Below are 11,559 nucleotides of genomic sequence, written 5' to 3' on the forward strand. Positions count from 1 at the left end.
CAACTTACAGTGTCAGACTTCATGCAGCTGTCTCTGCAGCCACAAAAAGCTAAAGCTTCTTACAACTTTTCAACACGTACAGTATAAAACAGACTTGGATGTGTAAAATCAGTGGTGCTGTCCCTTATAATAAAAAAACAGGTGGTGCATGGCAACAAGCATAATTTGCAATAAACTAGGCCCTTACAGACATTTTATTCCTTACATATTTTTGTATATGTCTTCCCTCATCCTCAGGACAAGGGCAACATTAGAGTAGTGTTTAATGTTGGCACTGATGACATCAACATTGAGGAGAGCTCCAAGTTTGTCAACGATGGGAAGTACCATGTAATTCGGTTCACCCGCAGCGGAGGCAATGCAACCCTCCAACTGGACGACCTGCCAGTCATAGAGCGCTACCCCTCAGGTAGGCCCTGCCCGCCACACATAAACCCAACGCACTGACCCACCATGGCACTGCCCATCCTGGGGTGCAGCTAGCTACACCTTAGTGCAAACCAACCCACGTCCTGATTGATGAATCACATTAATGTTCCTGTCAATGTCTATATTCAAACAATGAGATTGAGAAATATAATTGCAGCTTTGTTTTATGTTATTGTGTTTGAAATGAAATATGTGTGATCTGATATGAAACATGACTTTTTAAAACATAAAATGAGGTAGTTATTACAATAGCTTGTATACTAGCTAGCTATGTTATGTTAGGCCTGTTAAATAGTGTTAAAGGTAATTTATGAAAATATTCAATTCAGGTGTCAGTTGTTTTTCTCACCATAAAAGAAAATAATAACAGTTGGTGCATTCTTGACAAACAATAATTTAAAAACTTGTCATATTTTGAGTTAAATGTTTAACTAGAGAGAAAAAAATAAGAAAAAGAAAAAGTGTATTTTGTTGAACATAGTCTTTGTTTTTACATTTGTTGGTTTTTATATTTAAAGTGGTAATATTAGGTAGTGCTCTTTAACACAATGAGGTCCAGGCTTTAGGCAGCTGATAGCTAAAATGCTAAATGTTAGTTGTTGTGAGGTGTGTCTGAGGGTTCTTCCTGTATGTAACTCTAAACTCAGTCAGTCATTTAGACAGTATGTGGCAGCTGTAACATTATTTCCCTGTGCTCTTGCAGATGTTAACCCCTGAAATGTCTCTTTAAATTAAACCCAATGAACAGAGAGTAAAAGTCCGCTCACTGGAAACATAGTGAAATCTGCTTCTCTTCTCTTAGCACATCGAGCTTACCTTAACGCAGTGACATGCTAACAATGAGCAGACCATTACTTTCTTTTCATTGCTGTTCTTTTTGTATCCAGCTCCTGTACCACGTTTGGATGTGCGTAATTACTACTGTGTTTTCATCTCTAAATTAAAGGCAACATTGATAACGAGCGCCTGGCCATCGCCAGACAGCGAATCCCCTATCGGCTCGGTCGAGTAGTTGACGAATGGCTACTCGACAAAGGTAAAAACCCTGATTAAAATTCCTTAAAACTTTGAGCTTAAAAAATAGAATTTGAAGCCAGTTGAATATACTATATTGTGCACCATCAACTAACATCTAAAAATCTAAATCCATAACTAAGTATTTAAAAGTTGGGCAGCTGTAGTGTGTAATACTGTGTAAACTGTAGTGCCTGTGAACGTATCTTGTTAGTGTGTATCTGATAATATCAGGTTAAAGGGACGATGGAGAGATTTAAATGTGAATAAATCAGATAATAGAAAAGAAGTACTGATAAAAGATGCTTTATTAAGACTGGTAAATAATTTTGTTATTATCAAATTGTAAACAATAAAGCATTTACTAAAGATTATATCTTGAAAAACAATTTTGTAATAAATTTAAAGTACATGCAAAGTATTGTGACATGTAAGAATTATGTAAATTTGAAATGACTAATAGAGCAATGCTTTTTGAAAAAATGTAAAAGTTTTCCTCCTAAACTTCAGCAGAGGTCCTTAAATTAGCCTCTAGTCCCTTTAACAGTGAGCAGTGCTAGAGCTTATAACCTGTGCATGCTTCATAGGGCTGTTACAACAGTTCTCTAGATCTCTGTCTCTCTGTCTGCCTGTCTGTTGCTCCTTCAAATACGATGTCGTGCCGCACAGCCATCACCATAGCAACCATCTGTCAGGCCTGTCTTTGCAGGGCCCTCTGACTCCTCTCATCTGCTACCTCTTCCTCCTCCTTCTGTTCTTTGCCTCTTCATTCTCCTCCTCAACTTCTCAGTCTCTTCACCCTGTTCCCTTCCTCTTCTTCTGCTTATTTCCCGTCTTCTGTTCTCACTCGTATCTTTCTCAGTCTCAGCCTCTCCACAGTTCTCCACGGCTTCGATTTGCTCTGCCATGCTTAATCTATCCCATCCTCTCACCATGGTTTGGGGGTGGTGGATTGTGTAACACTCAGACACTCTTGTGTGTGTATGTATGCATGTATGTGACCACTGGTATGTATGTGTGTGTGACTGTATTTGCGTGTGTCTGTCCACCTTTCTTCTTGGTGTGCCTGTGGGCTTTTGGCGTGGGTGTGTTTGTGTGTGCGAATAGGTCGCCAGCTGACCATTTTCAACAGCCAGACGACGGTGCGTGTTGGTGGAGGTGAGCGAGGTGCAGGCATGTTCCAGGGTCAGCTATCTGGCCTCTACTACAACGGGCTCCGTATTCTCAACATGGCTGCTGAGGGGCACCCGCACATCAGAGTGGAGGGCAGTGCGCGACTAGTCGGCGACATGCCGTCCTCCTCCATTACCCCACAGTCCAGTGCTGCAGCTGGAGGAAACCGCTCTGACTCCGCCCCCTCCATAAGTGACATCACAACCACCACAGCCACCAACAGGAAACAGGGTGCCACACAGCAGGTCAGAGAGCAGGTTTTTCTGTGAAAGTGTTTGTATAGACAACCAATTAAATCTGTGCTTGTGTGTTCTAAAACAGATCCACTGCGCAAATGTAATTCCCCAGATATCTTGTACATAAATGTCCAATCACCCCACTGCCATCATCCTTTGCTGTGACAATGGGTAATTAAAAAGTGTTCAATTACCTTGATAAGTTTCTTATCAAGCTCAGTAAGAGGATTACCAAGCCAGTAGCTCAGAAATCAACTAGAGGATGGAAAGATACAGTATGTCAGAAGAAGTTAGAATGTTTTAAACTCCACCCAAGACAAAGAAAGATTATTTATGTTGCACACAGTTCAGAGTGTTGTACATTACTAACATTAAGTACAGCATAAGACATTGCCCTCATTATAATTAAAGTAAGAAAGAGCTTAGATGGAAATAGAGATAGAAGTTATTTCAGGATCTAAGCACAAAGTAGATAATGATGAATTCTCAACATTCAGTGAAAGAAAGAGGGGAACTGATTTTTTAGGCATTTGAGTCTATTATTAGCAAAATTTGGCATGCACCAAAGGTACCCAGCCACACTTGAACAGTGACAAGGTCAGGCTCCTAGAGCACCGGGCTGCTAGGATGCTCCAACTTCAAAGATTGAATTTAAAGATAGGTGAAGTCAAGGCAAGTCTTACATCATTGGGAAAGGTGTCACAGCTCTATGGAGCATGAAGACTAAACACTGCTTCAGTCACTGATTTACAATACCAGACACCAGATATCTGAAAGTTCACTCATGTGCTTCAAAAATCTTAAGAAAACATACTGTGATAAAATACAATTAACATATCTCTTTGCTTCTTTTAGAAAGCACTGTGCATTTTTGAGCTTTGTGTTAAGTGTTTAATAGGGTTGTATTTGCTCTGCAATATATTCCATGTCAAAATTTAGGTGTCCTTTATCGAGCAGAGTCAAGCAGCCGCCTGGTGGTTAGTGCACATGACATGACTACAGCATCCACTGTTCACACACACATGCACACAGGGGGAAACTTTGTTGTGTGTCATACTTGATATTCTCCTTGTTACTTGTCTGTCTCCCTACTGACTATCAAATAGAAAAAAAACAGAACAGACTCAAAAACATTTCATCTCTGCTACAGCTCATTGACACAAATGGATTAGATAGCAAATTCTCGACTAAGTGGTCCCTACCCACTAAATTACAGGAGGAGAAATGTTTGTGTTAATGGAGGCTGTAATAGCTATTCCATAATATGCGTCTAGTAAACTGATGCAAATGGGACTCTACAATAGAAACACATAACTGTTATTGAGGCATCTTTAAAGTGGATGCACCTGCAGAGTCAGTGGTAATGTCAGAGGATACATTATCAGCAGGTCCACCCTAGACTCTTTTTCTGTATTGTCTAGATCACTACTGAGATGTTGTCAGGCTCTTTGTGGGCGTCTGTGTGCACTGCAGTTCTTGTGTTATAAAACCTGCCTGTGCCTGCCTGCTGCACTGAAAAAGATTTTTTTTCCCAATGATACAAGTTGCCATGGAGATAGTGAGCCCCACTACCCGCTGCTTCCTTTCTCTCTCTCATCCAGACTCCCACAGAGAATAGGTACTCTGTGTATAAAGCGCCAGCTGTTTCAGACATAAATAATAGAACGCAGAGAGCTGTGAGCTAAGCCTCAGGCATCAATAATGGATATGAGAGCTGAAGGATAGTGCTGCAGAGTGACAGTGCTGTCACAGGAGCTTGTTTTCATATCTTACCTTTCAATCCCTTAGTTTTTATATGTATATGTTTTAAACCCGCTCCATGATGTGTTGCTGTTAGTGCAAAATGTGGGATGCAGAGTAGTGCACTGGAGTCAGTACCACTGTATAGGAACTAGGTCAGACCAGCTATATGCTGAACATACTGCAGTGTGCGTGTTTGCCCATCTGTGTAAGTTGAATCACTCCTGCCAGCCCCCAAACTCTGGTGTTTGTGTGTGTGTGTTTGTCTATTTTGTTTAAGAACAATCTACAGCTTCTCCATTGAGGCCGCCTAGTGTTGCCTGGCAACACAACCTGGCCTTAACCAGCGCATACATGTGATGAACACAGAACGCACTCACTCACACACACACACACACAAATGCTCAAATCCATTGAGAACAATAGGCTTGAATTGCAGCACATTGCATCAGAATAGGGGCAGTAAGAGGTGTCTTCCAGAGGTGTTACGGGTCCAAGCAATTTAACAATTTCTCATGCACACCCCAAGTTGTTGAAGTGGATCTGCCTAAGTCGCCCCATGGGTTTACTCCTACCATCATTACTTTGTGTAGTAAAAATGTGTTATGTGCTCCCTACTGAAGTTCACAGTATATTAAAAAATTTTTTTGCATGTTGAAAAGTGGAATGGATTAATAATGCATGACAGCTGAGCACCAGCAAGAAGAAGAGAGTGAGGAATTGTATGTGAGTGTGAGTGTTTTTGCTAGAGGCAGCTCTGAGTCACAGAGCCAGAGTTTGGGTTTGATGTTTGGTGTCTTGTTTGGGTGTGTTTGTGTTTATGTGTATGTGTGTACCTGTGTATGATGAGAAAGCTGACAAAAAAAAACTGAGGTTCAGATTGATACCCAGTAGGCTATCAGTAATCAGCTGATCCAGACGCTTCCACAAGTCCTCTGAACATTTATCTCTTATTTGCTTATTTTTGCTCTCTCCCCATATCTCTCACATCTTTTTCTTCCCCTTACCTTTCTTCTCCTTGCTATCCATCTTCTAGACACACTTTCTCCCTCCTCCCCTGCTCACTTTTCTCTTTTCCTCTCCTCTCACTCCTGTGCTCTCGCTCCCTCTCTATCTTTCCATATTTACCCATCACCCCCCTCCCTCTCTCTGTGGTTGAGCTCCAGTGATAGGCTGTTAATGCAGGCGGTGTATGAGTCTATCTCACCATCTGCAGTAGTGGAGCTAGTTTCTCTCCTCTCTCGTCAGGATCTCTTCATCAGCCTGCCAACTTCAGCCTGATTTGGTGTATGCTTGTGCGTCTGTGTAGATGTGTCTAAATAGAAATAGACCAGTGGAGCATGTTTGTATATTATAGAGCTTGTGTGTGTATGTGTGTGTGATTTCCAGTTGTGAGAGTAGTAGTCAAGCTGTTGAATCTTCTGCAAGAGTGTGTGAGGACAGAGTGCAGCTACTATGTGTGAACTAGGCAGTCAGGGAGGCATGGACGGCCGGTGGCACTGTTCGGCTGCTCAGGTAGAGATTTTGCTCTTTCAGCATGCAGACATCTTTGTCTTTATTGTCTCTCACTTTCTTTCACTCCCATCTTGTATCTCTTTTCCCCCTCCTATCATTGTGCATCTGTGTCCTCCGTTATGTCAGCATGTTCTATTGATAGACTATGAAGGGATGGGGACAAAGAGGGAGGGACAGAAGGAGCATGTGATGGAGGGTGGTTGAGGGAGCAAAGGTTTCATGGATCCAAATATTTTTAGTACATCTTCTATAAAGTTCTATGGTTAATTGATGTGTTTGGCATGTCTCTAGTTTTCCTTGTGTTCATTGTCTCCCATGTGATAGGTGGATCAATAGTCCAATTGGCACCTTCCCATTTGAACGGGGTGGTCAGCTGACAGGGTGATGTCACAGATCAGAGGAGGGGCCTTGTTAAATTTATTTATCTGCTTTTGTTTTAGCTGAAATCAGGATTCACAACAGGTGCCTGTGGAGGGTGCATAGGTATCTCTAGATCAATAATCAAGCATGGTGGCTCGACATTGATTGGTGACAGATGTCAGGGGTGATGTGTTTCCTAGTGGCTGATTGGTTCTTGTGTTATTTGGATCCTGGCACAGAGGTTTATTGACTGGCCGAATTCCAGAGACTAAGCTCACCCTAGCAGCATTTGACAGCCCAGTGGGCAGAACTGATTGGAAAGGCAGTGAAGGAAGGAGTCAGAGTCAAGCATCAATAACGAAATAGATCTTTCAGGCCAAACTAACCCACAGCAGACTGGTTACCAAACCATACACACCCAGGCCAGTGCAGGCATTTTCAGATGAATAAACCAACTGGTTATTTCTCTAACCTCATGTAATCGGTTTTGTTACAAAGACAAAGAAGCAAGAAAACAGAAAAAGCAAGGATATAAACAGCTTAATGACTTTCTTCTTGAAATATTGCATAATTTCAGGTCATTGACCACTTAGTACTTTGATTTGGTTTAGGTTCTGGTTGTAATCTGCCTCTCGAGTTCTTTTTTATAGCTCTGCCTCTCTCTCCCCTCTCCTTTATTCTGTGGGTTACTAACATCTACTGCAATGCATCACAATCCAATTTTAATTTAGTACTGGCATTGAACGCCCAGTGTGGTTAAAACACACACACCTGCACACACGCTATTACACACACACGCTATTACACACACACGCTCACATTTCTCATGCCAAAGCGTCAAGGCGGGCGATGTTTAACAGTAGTTCATGAATATGTGAAGCACATTAGCAGGGTGTTAAGTAAAGACCGCAGCTCTTTGAAGTCCTCCGCCTCCCAGTCCGTCTTCGTTTCTCTCTCTTTCTCCTGAATCACTTGCTCCTACAATTCCTTTTATCCACCCATCTATCTTTCCCTCACGCTCTCCCTCTTTCTCTCTCTGTTCCCCACACTCTGGCTGGAATGGCAAATCAATGCATTGGTCCCCACTGAGGGTGCACAGTGCCTTTTTTATTCCCCATCATTTTTAACTCTGAACTTAGAGTTGCCATGGCAACAGGAGGAGTAGGAATGAAGTGGAAAAGGGCGCCTTTTCCATAGAGATGGAGCGAAGCACAGAGAAATTGCAGTTGTAGAGCTATTAGTTCGTTAATGTAGGTTAGAGGTGGAATATAAGTGGATCGCTGGCATGCTGTTTATTGAGAGGTGTGAAATTAAAGAGATTTTAATGACCCACAAGTGCTTTGGTGAAGTATTTGATGAAAACTGGTCAAATTTTTCTTTGTCTTCACGCTGCGCATTCTCAATCACATATTAATGCTTGGCAATATCAGGTGGAGTGTAGAGAACAGGGAGGTGTGGAAGATAGAAAGGCCAGTGGAGAAAAAGAAGGGGCGCGTCCAAGAGAAGATGACGATAACTGTTTGTCCCCTTGTGATATTGAAAAAAAATTCTATATTTTCCTCTTCCCTCCTCATTTCTTCTTCTCTCCATGAAACTCTGCCATTGCTCAGGGCTTTAACAGACAAAGGTGTTTGTGACAAACTGGAAAACAGGTGGATGGCACTGTGTGCTCACATGTAGAAAATAAACCTAAGGGATGTGAACTTCAGGCTCTTGAAAAGATTGTAGATGAATGATGGTCTGTATATGGGTGTGTTTATGATGCTAATTCTTTATGGATCCTCTTTCTCTGTAGTCGGCAGATGATCTGCTGGTGGCTTCAGCTGAGTGTCCCAGCGACGATGAAGACATTGACCCCTGTGACCCCAGTTCAGGTAAGAACCATCCAAAAATGCACCATACTGCTTATTTTTTCCATGTGTCCTCCACACCCACTGTAGACTGCTGTGTCCCTCCCTACAATAAATTTTTCATTTCCACTTTTGGTTTCTGCCTTCAGGCATCTCTAAAATACTTCGTCCACTCCCCCATCTCAGTCTCCATTCTTTCTGTTCTTTCATTCCCTCTCCTCACCTTCCAATATACCTAGTTTTGCTTTTCTTTATTGTTTATTCCTTTTCCTAATTTCTTTTCCATTGCCCCATGTCTGTGCAGCCAAATGAATTAATATGGAAATTTGTTTACCAATGACCACTTAATATGGTGTAATGTGTTACCATACTGCAGCCCTCACTGCCTGTCTGTCATAAACTGTCAAATGTTAACTGTATGTCATAAAAATTGATATAATGTGCACCTGTGCTCTGGTCCTCCTCTCAACATGGTGTAATGTAATCTGTTTACACATTATGTGATAATATGCAGCCTTCGCTTGCCAGCTTGTAACATTATGCAAACTACATGTCAAATAGCTCATCAGGATGATGCATTGTATCTACTTGCTTCAGCTCTCCACCCACCATCTTGACATGTAATCCAAATTAATAATGCATGCTATAAACTGTAATGTAATATCTCATTCCTCTTCCCTCCCCCAACAGCCCGTCCTCCCCTGCCGGAGGTGAAGGTGTTCCCAGGTCCATCTGAGGTGGTGCGAGAGAGCAGCAGCACCACAGGCATGGTGGTGGGCATCGTGGCCGCCGCCGCCCTCTGCATTCTCATCCTCCTTTATGCCATGTATAAGTATCGCAACCGCGACGAAGGCTCCTACCATGTGGACGAGAGCCGGAACTACATCAGCAACTCAGCCACACAACCCAACGGCAGTGCCAAGGACAAGCCGCTGGGCATCGCCAAAATCTCCAAGAACAAGAAGAACAAAGACAAGGAGTACTACGTCTGAGGTGGAAGATGTCCAACACACAAACATATACACATACGCCTTTATATATAATGGTATATGTACATAAATAGATATATTCTCAAAAACAATACACACATGCACACTGACATAGACATGCTGATGTTAATGTTTACTCTCCAATAATCACACCTGCACACATGCTGACAAGCACAAACATACACATTCAAGCACAAACTCACACTAACATATAAGCACAAACACACACACATACATACATACATACATACATACATACATACATACATACTTACATACAAGCACCCAGACTGGCCTGAGGGCATGGACCCTTATTGTACAGTATTTACCAATGAGAAGAGCCTCTGACAGAGGCGTGTTTTATGAACATAAACACCATTCCAAATGATTTAGAAAGCACCAGTTCAATTCCCAGTTAAGAACCATTTTGGGGCCAGCCAGATAAAAAGACCAGTCGTTCCCCTGCCACAGTAGTACCTCTCCAGATGGACTCGCAGAGGTCAAGTAAAACTTTTAAGCAAAGAGCATGGCAGTGTGTTGAGCAAGAGACACAGCACAAGAACAAAGATGACGAAAAAACACCAAGACAAGTGTCTACTCCGACCTTCTTGGCCTTCCTCCCTGTTAGCAGACGGGACCCAATGAAGCGCTGAGGATGCCGAAAAAACAAGCACACCAACAGTCCAAGTCTAATTCCCAGCAAGAGGACAGGAAATCAGGGTGTAGCCATAGTAACAATGAATTACGAGTGAATAGGATGAGGCAGGGCTGGTGCTGTTAATATAATGGATGGGCTGTGGTTGTTACTACAGAGCTGATGTTTTACTGCGCCCTGTAAATCACAAAGGTGGAATCAGCAGAAAACTGAGAGATATTTTCCTGGACAGGATACTTGAGACTTCAGATGCTACCTACAGACACCAGTCAAGCATGACTGAGGTGTCACACACATATATACAGCACACATGTCCACAGAAAAATATAAACAATGTACACATGCAGACATACACGTACCTGCAATGCTAAAGGCCCACCATATCTCCATAACTGACACTGAAGACTGTACGAGGAGACAAAGGAGATGAGTAAAAACGACAAAGACCATGATGATAATTGTTATGGCAATGATAATGATGAATATGAAGAACATTTGGGCAGTACAGACTCTTTGGGGGGGGGGGTCTTATTGCACGTGAATTATCTTACTCCGTGTGATTTATACCGCGTTGAAACTCCAGAGGTTACACCATGATGCACTACCATCATAAACTTACCACTTTGGCTTGAAGTATTCCTAAATACGCACTTCAAATGTTTTTCAGTCTGTGGGGTTCAACAATGATTTAATCTCTGAAATGACTCAGTTTAAATCCTCATTGACAAAGTGTGACCATCTCGAGTGTGCTGCATGCCTGGGTCTCTGAGGTGCGCTGTGGAGTGGTGGCGTGTCCCACTAAGTCCAGAGGTGGTACATTTGTTTGTGGGGACAAGACGAGGAGGAGGATGTTGCAGGTTGCAGTGTAACTGTGGATGTGTGCGCCCACCACAGGCCACATCCTGTTTTCTAGCCTGATGTCTTCTAGGCCACGCCCACTATACCTACTCTAACCAACCACCTTTTATAGCAAAAACCAGCCGAGGAAAAGAATCAAAAACAGAACAAAGTAAATGTTACCATATGTTGCTAATAGATAGAAAAGTCAAGCTCATGATGCCATTGTCTGTATGACAGTTTGAGTTGCTTTGATTTCATTGACTCTCCCTTTTCTCTCTTTGTCTTTGCGTCCTTTTGCCTTGATGCTATTGGTTGACTGGTTTATCGATACTCATGACATGACCAATGTGGGACAAACAGATGAGTTTCCCATGGGCTATAGTATAATTATCCTTTCATTGACTTTTGCAGTGTCTGAGCCCGCTACAGCTCAAGAATTGTAGCCCCATGATATATCAATACAAACAGTGCCATGACATGAACAAGCCCCTTCAGTTCTTCCAAGCAATGTAACCAACTAGGCAGATGCATGCAAAACCGACAAGGGTGAGAAAGGACATGAAAAGTACTCTGTGGGATTTCAAAGTATAATGTCAAAATTAACATATTCCCTTATTCTTGACATCTTTAACTGGCCTATTTGACCTCCTTTTCTTGCCTTGTTTTCTCTTGTTTAGTATGTTTCCCTATCTGTCCTCCCAGTTCCTCCGTATCTTATCGCTTTCTTTTCCCTCTGTCTCTTTTGTGTTGCCATCTGA

At 42.3% G+C, this 11,559-nt stretch overlaps 1 protein-coding gene across 3 annotated transcripts in view; it reads left to right on the forward strand.

The window, feature by feature from the left end:
- Window positions 1-11,559, forward strand: part of nrxn1a (neurexin 1a) — a 51,404-nt gene extending 39,845 nt beyond the window's left edge. For all 3 annotated transcript variants that reach the window (XM_026315231.1, XM_026315229.1, XM_026315232.1), the window contains 5 exons: window positions 238-409; window positions 1,376-1,465; window positions 2,551-2,861; window positions 8,263-8,341; window positions 9,008-11,559. In XM_026315231.1, the coding sequence (XP_026171016.1) occupies window positions 238-409; window positions 1,376-1,465; window positions 2,551-2,861; window positions 8,263-8,341; window positions 9,008-9,309 (954 nt within the window). In that variant the 3' untranslated portion in view covers window positions 9,310-11,559. The remainder of the gene's footprint in view (window positions 1-237; window positions 410-1,375; window positions 1,466-2,550; window positions 2,862-8,262; window positions 8,342-9,007) is intronic.

Source organism: Mastacembelus armatus, chromosome 19, assembly GCF_900324485.2.
Source record: "Mastacembelus armatus chromosome 19, fMasArm1.2, whole genome shotgun sequence".
NCBI classification, from domain to species: domain Eukaryota; kingdom Metazoa; phylum Chordata; class Actinopteri; order Synbranchiformes; family Mastacembelidae; genus Mastacembelus; species Mastacembelus armatus.